The sequence below is a fragment of the Desmodus rotundus genome, chromosome 3, assembly GCF_022682495.2.
Source record: "Desmodus rotundus isolate HL8 chromosome 3, HLdesRot8A.1, whole genome shotgun sequence".
In the NCBI taxonomy this organism is placed as follows: Eukaryota; Metazoa; Chordata; class Mammalia; order Chiroptera; family Phyllostomidae; genus Desmodus; species Desmodus rotundus.
This window is the reverse complement of record NC_071389.1, coordinates 110,189,738-110,208,930: the sequence shown is the minus strand read 5'-3', so window position 1 is coordinate 110,208,930 and position 19,193 is coordinate 110,189,738. Positions and strand designations below refer to the sequence as shown.

General features: G+C 37.8%; 1 protein-coding gene across 4 annotated transcripts in view; it reads right to left on the bottom strand.

Annotated features, from left to right (window-relative positions):
* MTMR6 (myotubularin related protein 6) overlaps window positions 1–8,829 on the bottom strand; it is a 38,354-nt gene extending 29,525 nt beyond the window's left edge. Inside the window, exon 1 of one of the 4 annotated variants that reach the window (XM_071220991.1) lies at window positions 8,658–8,829. In XM_071220991.1, the coding sequence (XP_071077092.1) occupies window positions 8,658–8,681 (24 nt within the window). In that variant the 5' untranslated portion in view covers window positions 8,682–8,829. The remainder of the gene's footprint in view (window positions 1–8,657) is intronic. The other 3 variants (XM_053920809.2, XM_071220990.1, XM_024580807.4) reach the window with 3 other exon arrangements.
* Window positions 8,830–19,193: the final 10,364 nt, after the last annotated feature.

The window sequence follows — 19,193 nt, the reverse complement described above, 5'->3', positions numbered from 1 at the left end:
CAGTATTCCTTCTCAGGAAATTAATTACTTAATGTCTTAGCTTTGTATTTCTTCATGGTTCTGAATTCCCTGGCACAGATTAGGCCATATGCTGCTTCTGCGTCCTTAGTAGCTGAGGCAGTGAGGTACATAATACATCTTTATTAATAGTAAACACAAACAAGTGCGCACAAGGTTGCTACCGAAGAGTGTGATTAAAGCTGGCCAGGGAAGAAAAAGAAAAAAATTTAAAAAAAAAAAAGAGAGAGAGAGGGGAAATAAAGGTGGCCAGGTATGTGCAGGACACTACTACTTTGAAAAACCAGCATTTATTACTATCCATTCTTATGGGGGGAAAAAGTAACATAACCATTACCAAGTTAAAAATATTAATCCACAACTACTGCAGCAGGTTGTAAATAGTTCTTTAAATTGTGTGTCTTCAAAACCAGAAAGCTAACCGTTATCTCATTAATTCTATACTTTCTCCCCACATACAGAGGGCGAGGCAAAAGTAGATTTACAGTTGTCCATGTGGAAAATACTACAATAATTAATAAACAAGAATACAAGAATGAACTCTATATTTCACGTACTCACTACTGTAAACCTTTTGCCCCACCCTATATTTTCTTTTCCCTTACAAAAATTGAAGAATAAATTCCATTTTGAAATTGTAATTTCCAAAAGAATCAACAACTACCATTTAAAAGACTATTAGTGCTCCCCGCCAAGAAATTTAATTTCAGACAGTTTTTTTTAACTTAGAATAGCACCTGTTCAAATAAAATTTAAATGTAAAATTAAATTATTTGTTTTTAAAGAAAAAAGTCCATCCTGACCATAATAACTTGAGGACTGTTCATTACCTTGGTAAATGCAAAATTATATCCAAATCTAGAAAATATAATATAAAATCATTACATGACCACTTCAATATGGCAATTACTATATGGATGTGGCAGATAATAAGATGAATCTGAAATTATCTCAAAACATTTAGCTGATACTTAAACTAAATTTCTAGAGAAAAAAGTAAGAGAATTTCTGAGAAAATAATAGTGATTATTCAATTTCTTGCTGCAAATCCTAAGATAATTGTTTTAAAAAGGAAAAAAAATTTTTTTTTTGCTAAAATCATCAGCATACAAATTTCAAACTAAAGACTCAGCCCATTTCTAAACACCAACTGCTGCTTCATATTTCCCTTTTTCACTACGAACCTGAAAATACTTTACAGATGTTGCTACGGATTTCCCTGTTTCCTTGGAAAGTTTTTAGGAAGCATCTACAATTCTTTCAGGTCACAAGCACTGATGCATGACAGAAACAGTGTCAGGATCCTTGAATTATAGGTATCACCAAGGCAAAAAAGGAAATGGGGAATGGGGAAACGGTTATGGAGGGGAAAAAAGACTAAACCAAGAAGAAAATGGGGCAGGAAGAAAAGAATTGGGCGGAGTGGTCATTATGGTGAGGATGGGAAATGCCAATAAATTACTTTAAGGGCCAGTTAGGTGAATTGTTGCCCACTAGGGGCCTGCACTAAAAGTATGCTAATTGTCTACACAGGAAGTTCAGATTTCAGCTGGTTACAAAGCAGAAAATGAAAAGCATAAGAAATCACACACAGAGTCACATTTGGAAAACTCAAACACTTGTCTACCCATAAGAGAGAAAAGTGGCCTCTGGGACAAGATGGGACCAATGGCCTTCCTCAAAATTCTGTGACCAACAGTTGTACTTACTTGGCAACTACATGACAATGGCTACTGAAGCAGAAAGTATGTTGTTAAGGATTCTCTAGCCAGGCACCCATTTGAGACTCTTAGAATCATTTTTACACACTCATAGCACTGACATCTTGCCAACAATTATCTATCAAAAAGAAAGAGCATCAAGTTGCCTTCCTGAAGTGGAAAGTAAGCATCAAAATGGCATAGATATTTATTTTTTTTGTTCATGTACCCCCAGTTCCTACAACAGCATCTTCTGACTAAACTGCCAAATGAAACAGATCATAATAAATCTAGGGGCACTCTACTGACCTCTACCCTGCTTTGCTTTCCTGCAGCACTAGACACAGCTGACATTCCATGAATGGGTTCCTATCTCACATAGTAAAATTAAAGATTTCACATCAGCTTTCAACACTCTGTCCTCACAGTGGGGGTCCAACCTGCGGCCAGTGGGCCACATGTACCTCAGGATAGCTATGAATGTGGCCCAACATGAAACTGTAAATTTACTTAAACATTATGAGATTTTTTGTGATTACATGTCAAGATGTATTTAATGTGTGGTTCAAGGCAACTCTTCTTCTTCCAGTGTGGTGCAGAAACACCAAAAGGTTGGACAGCCCTGAACAGTAACTTGACCCTGTCCTCAACTTTGATTTTCTACTGTGCTCTCTGATTCACTCACTCTGCTCTAGCCACACTAGTCTTCTTGCTAGTTCTTATCAACCAGGCATGCCCAGCATAGGGTTTTTACTCTTGCTGTCCCTCTGTTGGGACTCTTCCCGCCATCTCTCCCACCCACGTAAAGATGGCTCACTCCCTCACCTCTTTCAGGTCCGTACTCAAGTGTCACTATCTCCGTAAGGACTTCCCTACCATATTTCCAACTCTTCTCCCCCGCCCCAATCTGGCACTTTCCACAGCATTTACCACCATCTACCATATTATATATTTGACTTATTAATTTTGCTGACTGTTGTATCTTCCCCAACTAGAAAATAAGTTTTATAAAGGCAGGGATTTTTATATGATTTAATCACTGCCATTTCCCCAGTACCTACAACAGTGCTGCCCCATGGAAAAGGAGGGTGAAGAGGAAGGAACAGAAGAGGAGGGGGCAAATAAGGAGAGAGAAGAGGAAGAGGAAGCAAAGAAGGAAATTAGGCAGGGAACACTGTTCTCTTTCCATCTGTGATTCACCACTTTCCATTTTATCCTGAATATTCTTTCTCTGGTTCTTTGTACTCTGCTTGCCCCCTTTAAGTATTTCCAGGCCTCTAACCTTCACACTCTTCTCTACAGAGCCCCTACATATTCTTCTTGCATAAACTCATCCACAATAGGAAATTTCAATGATTACCTAAACAATGACAAGTCCCAAATCTATAGACCCTCATAATCAGCTACCTACTAGACATCCTACCACCTAGTTCCCTCTCATCCATCCCCTCCTTTCCATTCCTACTCACGCTGACATACCTCACTACTCAAATCTCTTGATTAGATTAATCACTCTGTGAGGCAGGAGAGTGTAATGTTTAAGAGAATACAGGTATCATAAAGACCAGGATTCAGGTTCCCAGCTCCACCTCTTCCTCAGTTATTTCATTTAATCTCTGCAAGTTTCAGTTTTCTCACCTGCATGTTGGGATAATATTAGTAAAGATCAAGATGACTTAACTATTTTGTGGGGAAAGCATTCAGGTACTCCTCGAAATCTACTGGCTCATATTTCAAAGACAATTAAAATATCATTTACTCCTTATTCTTCATCCATTCTTAGCTGTGTATCTCCTTCACTCTTTGTAACAGGAAACATACCTGTGTACACACAGATACGGTCTCATATTCTAATGACATAAAGGGATAGCAAACTAAGACAAATTGGCATTACTTTTGGAATGACTCAATTTGAGTGCTAGTTGGGTGTCATTTTCATGCAACATTCCATTCTTTAACAAACTCTAGAAAGCGGTCTTTCATATAGAGGTTAGGAAGACTTTCTTCCATTTCATTCTGTAAGGCTCCATTCACAAACAGCACACATTTCGACATGAATATATCATGTCAGCCAAAAGACTAGAGCCTGGCAGGGAAAGAAGACTGCATAAAGAACAACTGTCTCTACATATTTCCCATTGTTTCTTGGCAAGACTATCTCATTATGGAAAAGTTACACTCAAAATGATAAGTAGTAGCTACACTGTTCTTAAGCATAGCTTGAAAAATGGTCTTTGAAAATTTCAAATTCAGATTTGGCATCTTTACTGATGCTATTCAGTTAATAAACCAAATGTGACCAAAACAGGATGGTGTATCTATTCTTGAATTCTAGAACAATAAAACCATTTAACTAGTATTCAGTTAAAATATTTTTTCTCATAAATCTCTGGTAAGCAAAAACAAAAGCAAAAAATGACCACAAACAATACCACATAAATATTACTTACTTATGTCAAGAAGTTTGAGGAAGACAAAGCTCTTAGAATTGTTCTTAGGATTTATTTAATATTAATACATTTTTACAATTAGATTAAAACTAGAGAGTCAATGGAAAAGACATTACATAGTCTTTGGAGTTAGACAAAACTTGGTTTAAATCTTGACTCTATGTCTCATGAGCTAATTCGGCAGATGATTTCCATTCTCTAAGCCTATTTCCTCATTTGTAAATAGAAACAATGTACCCAACTGGTGGTGTTTAGAGATTGGTGATAATTTGGTATAATTACCATATCTGTGAAATTGTAAATATTGTGAAATGATATCATATAATTGGCTATATTGACATATAATTACTACTTTTCAAATACAGATGACCCTTGAACAACGTGGGTTTGAACTGTGTGGATCCACTTATACATGTATTTTTTTTCAATAAACACCTGTACTGTTTTCACTCCATGGTTGATAGTCCACAGATGCAGAGGGCCAACTGTATGCATTGATTTATGCCATTTTATATCCACAGATTTTGGTATCCACGGGGAGGGCAGGGGCTAGAATCAATCCCCCTTAGATACCAAGAATAGCTAAGTTTGGAGGGAGTCAAAAGTTATACACAGATTTTCAATTGCACAGGGTCAGCACCCCTAACCCAGCATTATTCAAGGGTCAACTGTACAGCTGTCTGAACAACATAGAAAGAACACTAGTTACATAGTACTATTTCAGTCCATTCTTGATCACAGTGACTAAACTACATAGAGTTCAAAACAGCTAAATAAATGTAAAGCTGTGTCATTTGCAGTTTAAAATACAATTATTTCAGCAGCAAATTAACTATGTCCAGGTGAAGGCTATGATAATAGAAACAAAAAGTTGGCTTTGTTCAAATCAATCTTTATAACTTGTAAGTTATAAAGTTATTCTTATAAGTTATAACTTAAGAAACTCAGGTTAGTAGAATGTCAACAATTATCAGAATGTCTTGGGAGGCCCATGTCTATGGGGCTTACAGTTGTGTATCTAGTGTCTGTACAGTGCCTGGCACATAACAGGCACCTAACAAACACTGGTTTAACTGTACTCTACATACAGCCACTGAAGATTATTCCAGGGTAGCAGTGCTCCAATGCTAGAAAAATAACTGAAAGTAATAAAGGAGCATACTTGAGAAGTCATTTTAATAGAATGTTAGTCAGAAATCCTTTAGTCCTTAAAAAGTCATCAAAGTCCAATAAATCAGTAAGAAAAAATATATACAATCCAATAGGAAATGAGGAAAGATTATAAAGAAGTAATTTATATAAGTAAAAATATAAAAACTAATATAAAATAGTGTTTAATCTCACTATTAATTGGAGAAATACAAATGACATACTGTTTTCATCTTTGAGGTAAATTTCTTAATATAAAATGATAGCAAAAATAAAAGGAAATGGCTGCTCTTATGTCATGACCCAGCCACTTGGAAGGAGACTGAGGAGAATCTATTAAACGACAGTTCCAGATCCCTTGACAAGGCCATTCCATTTTCTGTGTCAGCTCAAGAGAAACACTGACATATGTGTAGCAAGTTACATATGTAACAATATTTGTGGCCACGTTATTTGTACCACGAAAGCTTGGCAATTACCTTAATGTTTTCAAATAGGGAAATTATTAATCATGCTATATACACCCATATTATAGAAAACAATGAGATGTCTGTATTTACACAATACTTACACGGAAAGGTCTGTAAGATATATTACTAAGTACAGAAAGCAATTTGTGGACAGTATGTACAATAAATTCCATATATGTGAAAAAGTTAAAACAAAAATATTATATAAATTTGTAGGTACATATATGCATGTACCTATGTACATAAAATATAAAATGTACGCACATATAATTGATAGCAGTAATTTACCTCTGGGAGAATGGGAAATAGGAGATGGCAAGAAAAGATTTCAGCATTATTTGCAATATTTGAATTATTATTAACAGAATATATACACATAATATTTGAATATAAGGTTAAAATGCCTAAATTCAGAAAACAAATTCAAATAATAGATTAAGTAGAAAGATAGTTAATTACTTGTTAGATGATGAAGAAAACCTGCCACCCAGAATACCCAAAAGCATTGGTAGCTCACTTTGTTGGAGTGTAATCCTGATGCACCACAGTTGTGGGTTGGATCCCTAGTGGGGGATGTGCAAGTCAGCCAATGAATGCATAACTGTGTGGAGCAGCAGACTGATGTTTCTCTCTCTCTCTCAAATAAATAAATAAAACATTTTTATAGCAAAAAAAAAAAAAGTCATGAAAGAACCTTAACTAAAACACCAACGTGGACTCACTGTGAAAAGGTAAGACTAAGTCAGAAAATTAATTAAAGTCCTACCAACTGGTAGTTAAAGAGGTACACTTGACCAAGTGATTCACCAACAATAAACTTAAGGAAATGACAAGAGCTACAATTATACAAATAAAAACAAAGACAAATATTCATCATAAATATAAAGTGGAAAGGCTTAAATAAGCCAAAGGATCCTAGATTTTCCAACTTTCTCTTCACTCTTACCAACCACCTAGGAATAGGGCTGGTTCTAACTGATTAAACTCAGTTCACTATTACTGTTTTGTTATTGTGTGCTGTAGCAAGGATTATGAAAAACGCAACAATGAGGTTCAGTGTGGTACAGAAGGAAGTCATGTGCACACAGCTAGTATGTAATACACGTCTGGGACCTTGAAACCAGGAGAAGAACCTGATCTGATGCCTACTCTAGTTCTTTGCACATCTATATCTTCTACTAGTTTGGTTATTTACTTACTAACCCTCCTATTTTCAAATGTAAAGTGCCAGCCACTTGAATTCTAGAGTTACTTTACCTTTCTTCTCTAAAAAAAAAAAGGACTTTTTAAAAAGGGTTAGTACTATTTTAGCTCTTCCATTTTATTAGACGTAGTGTGTGCAATGTTAAAAACAACCTCTAATGAAAAAAAATCCATATACACTTTATTTTTTAAAGAGAGAATTTATAGGTTTTTAATTTTTTTCTTAATTTTTTAAGAAGATTTTATTTATTTACTTTTAGAGAGGGGAAGGGAAGGAGAGAGGGAGAGAAACATCAATATATGGTTGCCTCTCACGCGCCCCCTACTGGGGACCTGGTGTGGAACCCAGGCATGCGCCCTGAGTGGGAATGGAACTGGCGACCCTTTGGTTCGCAGGCTGGCACTCAGTCCACTCTGCCACATCAGCCACGGCTTTTTTTTTTTTTTTAAGATTTTATTTTTCTACTTTTAGAGAGAAGGGAATGGAGGGGGAAAAAGAGGGAGAGAAACATCCCTGTGCGAGACATATACACCAATGAATTGCCTCCCACAGGCCCCTAACCTGGGAACCTGGCCCGCAGCCTAGGCATGTGCCCTGTCCAGGAATCAAATATGCGACCCCTCGGTTTGCAGGCCGGCACTCAATTCACTGAGCCACACCAGCCAGGACTCCATTCACACTTTAAAAAGGTTTGTGAAACATTTTAATGACAGCTCAGGTTCTCCATGGAACAAATGAAGATGACGAATGTCTGCTACACGGTGATCCTAGGACGAGCAGCAATCAGCTGGTTTCAGCAAAATGCAGACAGTCAAGATTCGCAGTGGGTCGTCCTCTTCCCAGCGATCCTCAAATCATGTTATTCAATTCTTCTGGTCTCTTTATTTTACCTCTCCCCAAGCTGAAGTCTAACTTAAATGTTGGTAAAGTAATTTGTTGGTAATATTTTGATGTTATTTCCCTCAATTTTAACATGTTATGGAATCACAAGCATACCTTTTACGCACAAAAATTAAGCATGGGATTTAATAAGCTCAGTTGAATAACAATTTCATCAAACACTTTAAAATACAGGATAATATTTTTACCTTCTCGTAACTCCTCTGTTGAGCCGACTCTAAAGACAATCAAGTTTGAGCACAGAGACGGAAACACCCAATCTAAAAGACTGGAGACGGAGACCAGAAAGTGAGGAGGAGCTAAATGCTGATCTCAGTTTCTCCAAAACTTGCATCAAAAATCTGTGTGACGCGGGGCAATTAACCGTAAATAAGGAAAAGCTTACAGAGCATCGAAATGTTCATTTGTAGATCCACCAGCTTTCCAGTCTGAGGCAGAGAAAGGCTGACAGACCCTGCAGCTAAAGCCCCAATTTTGGCAAAGAAAAAGCTGAGAGGGCGGCGACATATCACCGCACCCAACGCCTTGGACTAACAAGTGAGGCTGCTCTCTCGAGGGCACAGGAGGCCTCGGTACACCCCCGTGGCCCAAACTGTCTCTGCCGCACCCCCAGCCACAGGCCCGACCCGAACCCTCGGCCCGTAGCCAGGCACCGCCCTACCGGTCCTCAGCCTTCGTCTGACCAACCGAGCTCGGCTCCTCTCCAGCCTCCGTCCGGTCGGTCCGACCCGGGACGGCGGCAAACGCAACACCCGAGCCCGCCTACCTTGGTCGTACGGATGTGCTCCATCCTGACGAGAGTGGGCCGGCGGCCCGCCTCACCGGCGTCTCATGAGGCTGGGGAACCTGGGCAGGGACGGCAACCCAAACCCAACAGCAACTAGCCCCACCGACAGTCAGCCCGCCCCCGGCCAAGCACACTGCGCAGGCGCAGCGGTCTTCCGCTGTCTCCTAGAAACACTTCCCCAAACCTAGGGGCGGGCGGAGGGGCGTCGGCGGAAGGAGAGGAGCTTCTTAGGCCCTGGGGACTTCGCCGGTCCTGCAGTGCCGCCAGCCTGTGGAGGACTCGCCAGGCCCTGACAGAATGAGATCCTTTATTGAGCAGTTCGCAGAGGACCAGAAAGACAGGAACGTGAATGGGTCCGGTGAGGATTTTGATCCGCACGAAACCCGTAGAAATGCCACAGAGAGAATTCGGTGGGTGAGGTTGAGCTGTCGCTGAAGTCCATCACCCTAACAGTGGACAGAACCAAATTTCAATGCTTTTTCTTTACTTTGAGCCACAATTCTACTCACAAGAATCAAGTCTGAGGAAACAATCAGATATATTTAGTTTAGCTTTATTTGAAACAATCAAAATCTTCCATACTATGGGATACCGTAAATAGAAAAAGCCAAAGTGAGAGACAACAAACATTTACTTGAAGTCAGAAAATAAATAGCTATTTGGGAAGCCTGATTCGGGGAGAAAACCACATACTGTTTGGATTAGAAGACAAAGGCAAAGGGTATTTATGAGAAAGGAAAAGGAAAGCAATTATATTAATTGAAGGAAGGTATTTCTGTTGGTGCAGATAAACAGACATAGTGGCATTAATTCTAAACAATGTTTTTAATTTTCACTCTGATAGCCATCAGTCCAGTAGTAATAATATCTGCTTTATTGTTTGAGATGCAGTGTTATTTTAGACCCAGTCCAAAGGTTAATTTGCCCTGTTTTAACATTCTAAAGCTTTGAGGGATAAGGTGTTTATGGCAGTTCAACTCCATTTTAAAATGGATCATTTTTTTTTACACCAACATCCATTTAAAAATATGCAGTAGGTCTTAAAAGCAAGTAAACCCTGAACAAACTAAAAAATCAACAACTTTTCATAGATCTAAAAGAAAACTGAAATCACAGGGCAAACCACCGCTCCAAAAATTACAAAAAGAGAGGGGAATACAGACAGTCACAACTGAGGGAGCAGAAACACACAAACTAAACCTTCCCTGGCAATCAGTGCCCGGCAGTTCCTTTTACCCACTACAGCATGCCTGACTATACAGGAAAAAAAATTACAGGAAATACTAAAATGCAAAAAACACAGTTTGAGAGGACAGAGGAAGCATCAAAACCAGATTCGCATATGGCAGGGATGTTGAAAGTATCAGATGGAGAATTTAAATCAGAATTTATATGCTAAGAACTCTAACGGGTAAAGTAAACACCATGCAAGACAGATGGGCAATGTAAGCAGAGAGGTGGATATCCTAAGAAAAGAACCGAAAAGAAGATAGAAATATTTTTTAAAAACTGCACCAGAAATAAAAATATGCCTTTAATGGGCTTATAGCAGACTGAAATGGCTGAGGAAAAAAATCTCTGAGCTTGAGGATATGTCAATAGAAACCTCCAAAACTGAAAACCAAAGAGAAAAAAGACAAAAAATATATATAGAACAGAATATTCAAGACGTGTGAAACAGCTACAAAAGGAGTAACATATCTGTAGTGGGTATTGCTGAAGGAGAAGAAAGAGAGGAACAGAAATGAGTATTTGGAACAATAGTAACTGAAACCGTTCCCCAAATTAATGTCATACACCAAAACTGTGAGATCCAGAAAGCTCACAGAATACCAAGGAGTAAAATACAAGAACAACTACATATCATTCCCAAACTATATAAAATCAAGGATAAACGGGGGAAATCCTGAAGAAGTCAGAGGAAAACAAACACCTTACCTCTAGGGGAACAAAAATAAGAATTATATCTGACTGCTCTTCAGAAACCATCCAAGCAAGAAAAGAGTGAAGTAAAATATTTAAGTGTTGGCAGAAAATAAAAATCAACCAACCTAGAATTCTATGCCCTGTGAAATTATCTCACAAAAGTGAAGGGGGAGCCCTGGCTGGGCAGCTCAGTTGATTAGAGCGTCTCCCAATGCACCATGCTGAGGCTGTGGATATATCTCGGGTGGGCGTGACACATACAAGAATCACAAGTCGATGTCTGTCTGTCTTGTCTGTCTGTCTCTCTCCCCCCTCTAAAATCAATGAATAAAAATTTTTTTAAAACTTTTTAAAAAGTGGAGGGGCAATAAAGACTTCCTCAGACAGTCAAAGATGGAAGGAATTTGTTGCCAGTAGACCTGCCTTGCAAGAAATTTTCAAACAAGTTCTTTAGAGAGAAGGCAAATGGTATAGTAAAAAACTTGGATCTACATAAAGAAAGGAAAAGCGTGAGAGAAAGAACAAGTGAAAGTAAAATTATATCTTTTATGTTTTTCTTCTTACTTGATCTAACAGATAACACTTTCTTCACATAATAATGGCAACAATGTACTTGGTTACTTATGCTTGTGGTATAAACACATAAATACAGGGTCTGAGAGAAGAAACACCTGCTTGAGTGTGGTTGGTAGGGTAATCACATGGGTGTAATAATTTATAGTTTTAATTTGAAAATTTTACTTAAAATGTCATATGGTGGGTGTGCTTAAGTGTGATATCATTATATTACAGAATTATGTGCTTATGATTTGGGAATAAAAGATTTGGAATAAAAAAGGGGTGTTATTTGTGCTAGACACTGTATAATTCTGTATAAGTGAAATGAATGATAACTGATACAAGGGATGGGAGGGGGGAATTAGAATTATTTTGTTATTATAAGGTACTCACACTACCAAAAAATTATGCTGCAGAGAAATATTACATAACAAAAATGTTGATTCTGTATTAGTGAAATATAAACTGGTAAATTCAATGTGACTGTTTTGTAATTTGTATTTATGCAAACAAAAATCTTACACTTCTAGATGTAATTTCTCTATTTTAATGGTGACTTTTGTAATTTCTCTACTTTACTGGTTCTCAGCCAGGAGTGATTTTGCCTGCAGGTGACATTTGGAAATATCTAGAGCCATTTTTGGTAATTACAACTTGGTGTGGGTATGGGATGCTATTGGCACATAGTGGGTAAAGGCTAATTCTCCTACTGAACATCCAACAATGCACCAGTCACCTGCCTGCCCCTAAAGAATTAACTGGCCTAAGGCATCAATTGTGCAGAGGTGGAGAAACCCTGCTCCGTGTTTTCCAAGTGTTCTGTATAAGCAGTTTCAATTTTTGTAACTAGAAAATGCTATTTTAAAAATATCGATTTTTACATCATATTTCTTACCATGTTTGTTATTTAAGTTTGTTATTTAAGTTATTTAACATCTAAGTTTTCTAATTAAAAATTTGTTTCATTTTGCCAGCATTTCATTCATTTATCTTATTCAAGTTGTCTTTGTGTTGCTCTGTCATGAGTGCCTGCTATGTTTCATACAGATCGCCAAAGCTATGGCAATACTTACTGAGTATAACAGTCTTTGTAGTGAAATCACTGACTCCTGTAAGATAAATGTGTAATAAGAAAAAAGTTGAGCCACCTGGAACCAGTATGAGTACATTATCATATCTAAAAGAAATACAAATTTTGCTCCTATGTCCCCCACCAAAAATATTGAAAACTAATGTGATCCTTTGAAAAAGCAGGAAATGGTGAATTATATTGCATGACATACATCAAGACATCCTTAATAAAACCTCTTTATATTATTTTGTCCCAGATTTTTGTTGTTTTCCCCATTCCCTGTTCCCATACAAGTTAACACCCCAGTTTACCCTCCCCATCCTCTCATCATTTCTATTTTTTTTCTTACTAATTCTTTTAGAGAGGTAATGATAATGATGTTAATCAACACTAAAGTGATTATCAGGTGGCAGAAAGGGTACTGTTTTATCTATATTCTGAAAAACATACTATTACTTCCCTCATTTTAAAGAAGAGGAAAGTAAAACACAATCAAGTTAAATGACTTGCCCAATATCACACAGAAGATAAAGCCTAAATCTATGATATGAAGGCAGACAGTATGACTGTAGAGTCTGTATTCTTAACAATTCTATATAGACTTGTTTATTAAAATCCATATAAAAGTTCCATTTTGAAATGGTGTTATAAATTAGGGACTGACTCTGCATTTAAAAAAACTAAAATAGTGGGTAAAAAGGAATCAATTTCTATAGAGCATTCAAGCAACTGACAAGATAGTGAGGACTTAAATGGAAAAATATAAGAAAGGTGTACATGCAGAGAGGTGAGCAAGGTACTGAAATTGTTCCTAGAGGACCGTTTCCAAACTAGGCAAATTTAGTGCCTGTTTTGATTCCCTTACATGAGACAAAGCTCAGAAACCAAACTCCAGGGTCCACCCTGATGAGGATTACAATAAAGGGACTCTCCTTAAAATAAAGCCAGGCCCACAGGGAAACACACCCAATCCAATCCCAGAATATAGCAGGAAATTTACCTTGACATTGAGAAAAGAAAAGGGGTGGAGGCATAATTACCTGTCTCAAAAATATTAAACAATCACTAAAAGACTTTTATTTTTTTATTTGATGTTATATTCTTTATTTTTAAGTATATTTTATTGATTATGCTATTATAGCTGTCCCATTTCTTTCTCCACTTTATCCCCCTCTGCCCTGCAACCACTCTTCCTCCAGCATTCCCCCGCTTAGTTCATGTCCATGGGTTGTACATGTAAGTTCTTTGTCTTCTCCATTTCTTATAATATTCTTAACCTCTCCCTGTCTACTGTTATACCTACCTATTATGCCTCTTAGTCCCTGTACCTTTTCCCCCATTCTCCCCAATTCCCTCCCCACTGAGAATCCTCCATGTGATCTCCATTTCTGTGATTCTGTTCCTGTTCTACTTGTTTGCTTAGTTTGGTTTTGCTTTTTTTTTTAGGTTTAGTTGTTGATAGTCGTGAGTTTGTTGTCATTTTACTGTTCATAGTTTTGATCATCTTCTTTTTTCTTAAATAAGTCTAACATTTCATATAATAAGGGCTTGGTGATGATGAACTCCTTTAACTTGACCTTATCTGGGAAGCACTTTATCTGCCCTTCCATTCTAAATGATAGCTTTGCTGGGTAGAGTCATCTTGGATGTAGGTCCTTGCCTTGCATGACTTGGAATACTTCTTGCCAGCCCCTTCTTGCCTGTAAGGTCTCTTTTGAGAAATCAGCTGATAGTCTCATGGGAACTCTTTTGTAGGTAACTGTCTCCTTTTCTTTTTGCTGCTTTTAAGATTCTCTTCTTATCTTTAATCTTGGGTAATGTAATTATGATGCACCTGGGTGTGTTTCTCTTTGGATCTAATTTCTTTGGGACTCTGTGAGCATCCTGGACTTTAATGTCGATTTCCTTTGCCAGATTAGGGAATTTCTCCTTCATTATGTTTTCAAATACATTTTCAATTTCTTGGTCTTCCTCTTCTCCTCTTGGCACCCCTATGATTTGGATGTTGGAACAAACTGAAGTTGTTCCAGAGGATCCAAAGCCTCTCTTCATTTTTTTTGAATTCTTGTTTCTACATTCTGCTCCAGTTGAATGTTTATTTCTTCCTTCTGATCCAAATTGTTGATTTGAGTCCCAGTTTCCTTCCCTTCACTGTTGGTTCTCTGTATATTTTTCCTTATATCACTTTTCATAGCCTTCGCTTCCTCCTCTATTTTATAACAATACTCAACCGTATCTGTGAGCATCCTGATTACCAGTATTTTGAACTCTGCCTCTGATAGTTTGGCTATCTCCTTGCCACTTAGTTCTTTTTCTGGAGTTTTGATGTGTTCTTTCATTTGGACTATATTTCTTTGTCTCAGCCCACCTGTTATGTTGTAAGGGGTGGAGCCTTAGGTTTTCGCCAGGGTTGGGCAACTCACCTACTATGTTGTGGCACTGTATGTGGGGGATGGGTCAGAGAGGGAACAACGCTGCTTGCTTGGCTCTCGGCTGGCTTTCAGTCACTTCCTTTGCTACCCACAAGCAAATTGGGCCCTTCTGGTGCTGATTCCTGGGTGGGTGGGCTTGTGTACATTCTAGGACCCTGTGGGTATGAGACTCTCCAATGAACTCTCCTGTGAGGCTGGAAGTTTCTCTTGCTGCTGCAATTCTCACAGGTTTTTACAGCCAGAGGTTTTGAGGCTTTCTTTATCTGCACTGGCACCCTGGGTTGAGCAATCTGTCTCATCCCCAGTTGTTCTTCCCAGTTTACCTGCATGGGAATGTGGGATATCCTGCTCTGCCTGCTGCCTTGTCACGAGTCCTGTCCACCCTGGCTTCCCGTCTCTGCCCCTTCTACCAGTCTGGATGAATGTTTCTTTAACTCCATACTCCGTGGTTCTCAGACTTCCATACAGTTTGATTTTTTGGCAGTTCTGGTTGTTTTCTAGTTTTAAATCGTTTGTTATCCTTCTTTTGGTTGTTCAAGGAAGCAAAGCTTGTCTACCTATGCCTTCATCTTGGCTGGAAACTTGAAATCTTAATCTAAACAATCACTAAAAGATTTTTTAGATTGGATTTACAGCCTAGATTCATACCACTGGGGATTACTGCAAGAAAGAAAGAGCCCCACTTCCTCTGCTATTATCGTACAGAGGGAAATAAAGAGACATTAGAAAGAAGAAGAGATTCATTTATTGAGATTTGTTTTCATTTTTATGAATGTTTATAAAGCATATGGTCCAATTTGAGAAGACTTCACTGTGCACTAGTGTTCCTAAATCTTAACGTTCCCTGAAAATGTTGAATACAATAAAACTCATCAGATTAAGTATTTTATGCTATTCTGATCTCATCACCCATGCAAACAGGGCACTTAAAACAGTTACAATTTCAATGGAAAAGTCACTAAATTAAAGGAAGATGGCCAGCTATGAAGAGATCTTTTTCTTAGGGTTAGTTACACTGTGAATTTCAAAATACCAACTTATGGTATTTTTTGGACTATAAGACGCACCGGAGAGTAAGACATACCTAGGTTTTAGAGGAGGAAAATAGGGGAAAAAACCCTGCTCCACTGCCCCCCCCCGCCCCGAGAGCCAGGCAAGGTATATTTGGACTATAAAACGCACCCCCATTCCCCCCCAAATTGGGGGGGTGCATCTTATAGTCCAAAAAATATGGTAACCATTGACCATGAAAAATAGAAGTTTAAAGCAGACAAGCATGCAGGTCAGCATATTCTCTTCCTCTAAAGCTATGTGGACACTTTACACTTCAGAAGGTTGTTTTGTTCTCATGAGTTCAGAACAAGGGACAGCCAAATTATATGGGTCTGCTGTCACTCAAGCAAAGTCTTGATCCATCCGTAAACCCGATGGTTATATACAAATTGTAAAACAAGATAATAGTGTTTCTGAGCAGGAAGCTTCCAGAAGCAGCCCTGAAAGCTCATTATTATAGAGATATATCACAGATCCCTGATCTAAACTCCCTTTCTGAGGGTCCTGTTCTTTCCTTAGGTATGCCACTTAGTCAACTAAGCTCCTATCAAGATGTATGCTAGAAGCCATGCTATCTTTTTAAAGAGCCTTAAAACATCTGTTCTTTGATTAATTTCATTTTGATGTTATACTTACAATTTCTTTTATCATCCAAGGATACATAGATTTTGCCTTATATGTGCCTACAAAAACAAAATGATAACATCACTCACCAATTACTGATGATTTTAATAAAAACATTTTTCTTAATTGATCTTCCATTTAAAGATGAAGTTTTTGCATCAAAAATAACAAATACTGAAAAGCATTAAATAAACAATCACGATGTTTTGCAATAATGAGGAAACAGTCTTCCGCATTCATTTCTTTCTAATGTTTAGTGTGTATTTTTATCCTGCTTAAAAAAAAACCCTACTTAGCTTCCCTATAAAATGCATGAGCTATCTAATGCTATGATTGTTATGTGAGAAAAGTTTTCATATTTTAAATGTTGATGCTTTTAGAATTATGTTTACTGTTTACCAGCTAATGGGATATCATAAAAGCAATCACATTTACTAATCTGAGTGCTTCTTAAATAAACATAAAAAAAGAACAAGAATATTTCACTTGTTTATATTTCTCAACTTTTATTTTTTAGGTGTATTATTGCAGAAGATGAAGTCTATGATCAGAGTTATTTTTGGAATCAAAGTTATTTGAATTCAAATCTCATTTCTGCCATTTACTAGCTGTGTGAGTTTAGTGAAAATATTTAATTTATCTAACTCTTGGTTTCCTTAACAGTATATAGTAGTAATTATCATCTCCTCCACTGAGTTATTTGTGTTGGTTAAGTGAAATAATTGAACAAAAATAATTAAACATAGTGGATGGCCTCAATAAATGCTCAATAAATAATAGCTGTGTGTATGTGTGTGTTAAGCAGGATGCATCCTATTATCCCCAGAGATATCTAGATACCTGCTGATTCTGATTTTAATCTTTTAGCACTGAGTTCAGAAATTTATCTCAATCAGGCTGTGTTCATTTGGGGAGGCTGAGTGAAGGACAAAACATTTGTTCTTCATTGAATGCACTGTATACTATACTCAAGCGATCATACTATGTGTTCTATAACCCTGTGCACCTGCCCAGCGAACTGCACATATCCAGATTAGGCAACGTACAAGGCTGTCTTAATCTCATGCTAGGTTGGAGGGAGACTTGTCAGGTTGTTTCCAGAAGGTCAATGTGACTCTCAGGATTTGCGAGTTTGGAAGCTTGTTCCTCATTGTCTTAAAGAAGGTCACTAATCATTTTTCTGTATATCCTAACTGTGTGATCTTCTCTCCAAGATCACACAGTTAGGATGTTTTACATCAGCGGTCCCCAACCTTTTTGGCACCAGGGACTGGGTTTTTTACCGAGCGGGGTGGGGCGGGGAGGGGCGGGGCGGGGCGGGGCAGGGTTGGGGGGGGGAGGTGGAGCTCAGGAGAACTCTCCCCGCAGGGTCCTAACAGGCCACAGGCTGGTGTCAGGTCCGCGGCCCAGTGGTTGGGGACTCCTGCATAAGATACCTGTTGCTGTCCATTTGTACCTGACATTGACATTAGGCAATATAGTGGTCGGGTCACACTCTATGCTGAGTAACCACTTTATTGAATAGTGGGTTCCTATGAGGTGAAGCAGGCCGCAGCTTTCTTTTTCTGCCTAGCTACCCTTTAATCCTGCTTTGCTGGCTCTCCGTTTGCCTGTCCTCAATAGGAACTTGGGGTCCTAGAGAAGTAGTAGTCACTGGGTTTTAGAACAATCTAATTTTTAGGAGTCAAATAGTCCAGTCGAATATAAATAAAAATATGTTTTATATTCAATTCAAAGCTTCTTGTCTTTCCTTATACCCGCTCCCCTACGTTTGATAACAACGTTCTCCTCTAAATGAGCCATACTGAAAGTTTCATTTCATGTCTCCCACCTAAATCTAATTAGCCATATTTATCTGTAAAGGAAGCTGGGATATGTAGTCGTTTGTCTGGCAAGTGTGCCACCTTGAACAAAATTTAGATACTTTTAAGGAAAAAGGGAAAAATGAAAGTTGGTGGCAAACCCTCATTAATTTTATTTGACATTTACAAGTTTCTTTTCCTCTTATGCTCATCCACTATCATTATCAGGTCATGAAAACAACTTTTTTCATGTGCTATTTCCCACACTTACCAGAAGGAAGGACATAATTTCAAAATAAATGACCACATGTTAAATTAAATATATTTGTCTTCATGGAAAACTCCTTAGAGTGCTTTCATTTTTCTCATTTCTTGGGTTACAGGTGAAAACTTTATCAGGAAACTAATCATTACTGTTGTGATCTGTTTTTTGGAAACTTTTGTTTTAGCTTTAGGCTTTCCCCCTAATCTTTTTATTTTTGGAAAATTTTCAAAACTACAAAAATTTGTAAAGAATACAATAATGAATACCCATATACTTTGCTTGTAGAGTCACCAATTGTTAACATTTTGTCACATTTTCGTTATTGATGTCTCTATAAATTTTGTTGTTGTTGGAGCTTTTGAAAATTTAATAGGATTTTTAAAGAGGAAGGGCACTATTTAAATCTTTAAAGTCAATAGACCCCTTCTGAGAATAAATTCAAGACAGAGGGCAACTAGTTACATATAGTCTCTAAAAGGTAACTTCTCTTTTGGATATTTCATAGGATCAGACCATACATATTACAGATCCCTTTAAATAGATGGGTGATTCTTACTTCCTTTATGTGTTAGAGCCTTTTGACAGATACTTCTCAAAGGGTTATCCTAATCTGAGCATACCGCTGAAGCAAGCTTATTTAGATATTTTAATGCAAATTGAAACTAGAAATTGTTCACAGTGCTATTGCATTCAGTAATTCAGTTTGAGCGTGAAATCAGCAATGTCATCATACAGCCTGTAAATCAGCAAAAGATGGAAGTTCTTAACAGAATTCCCACAATA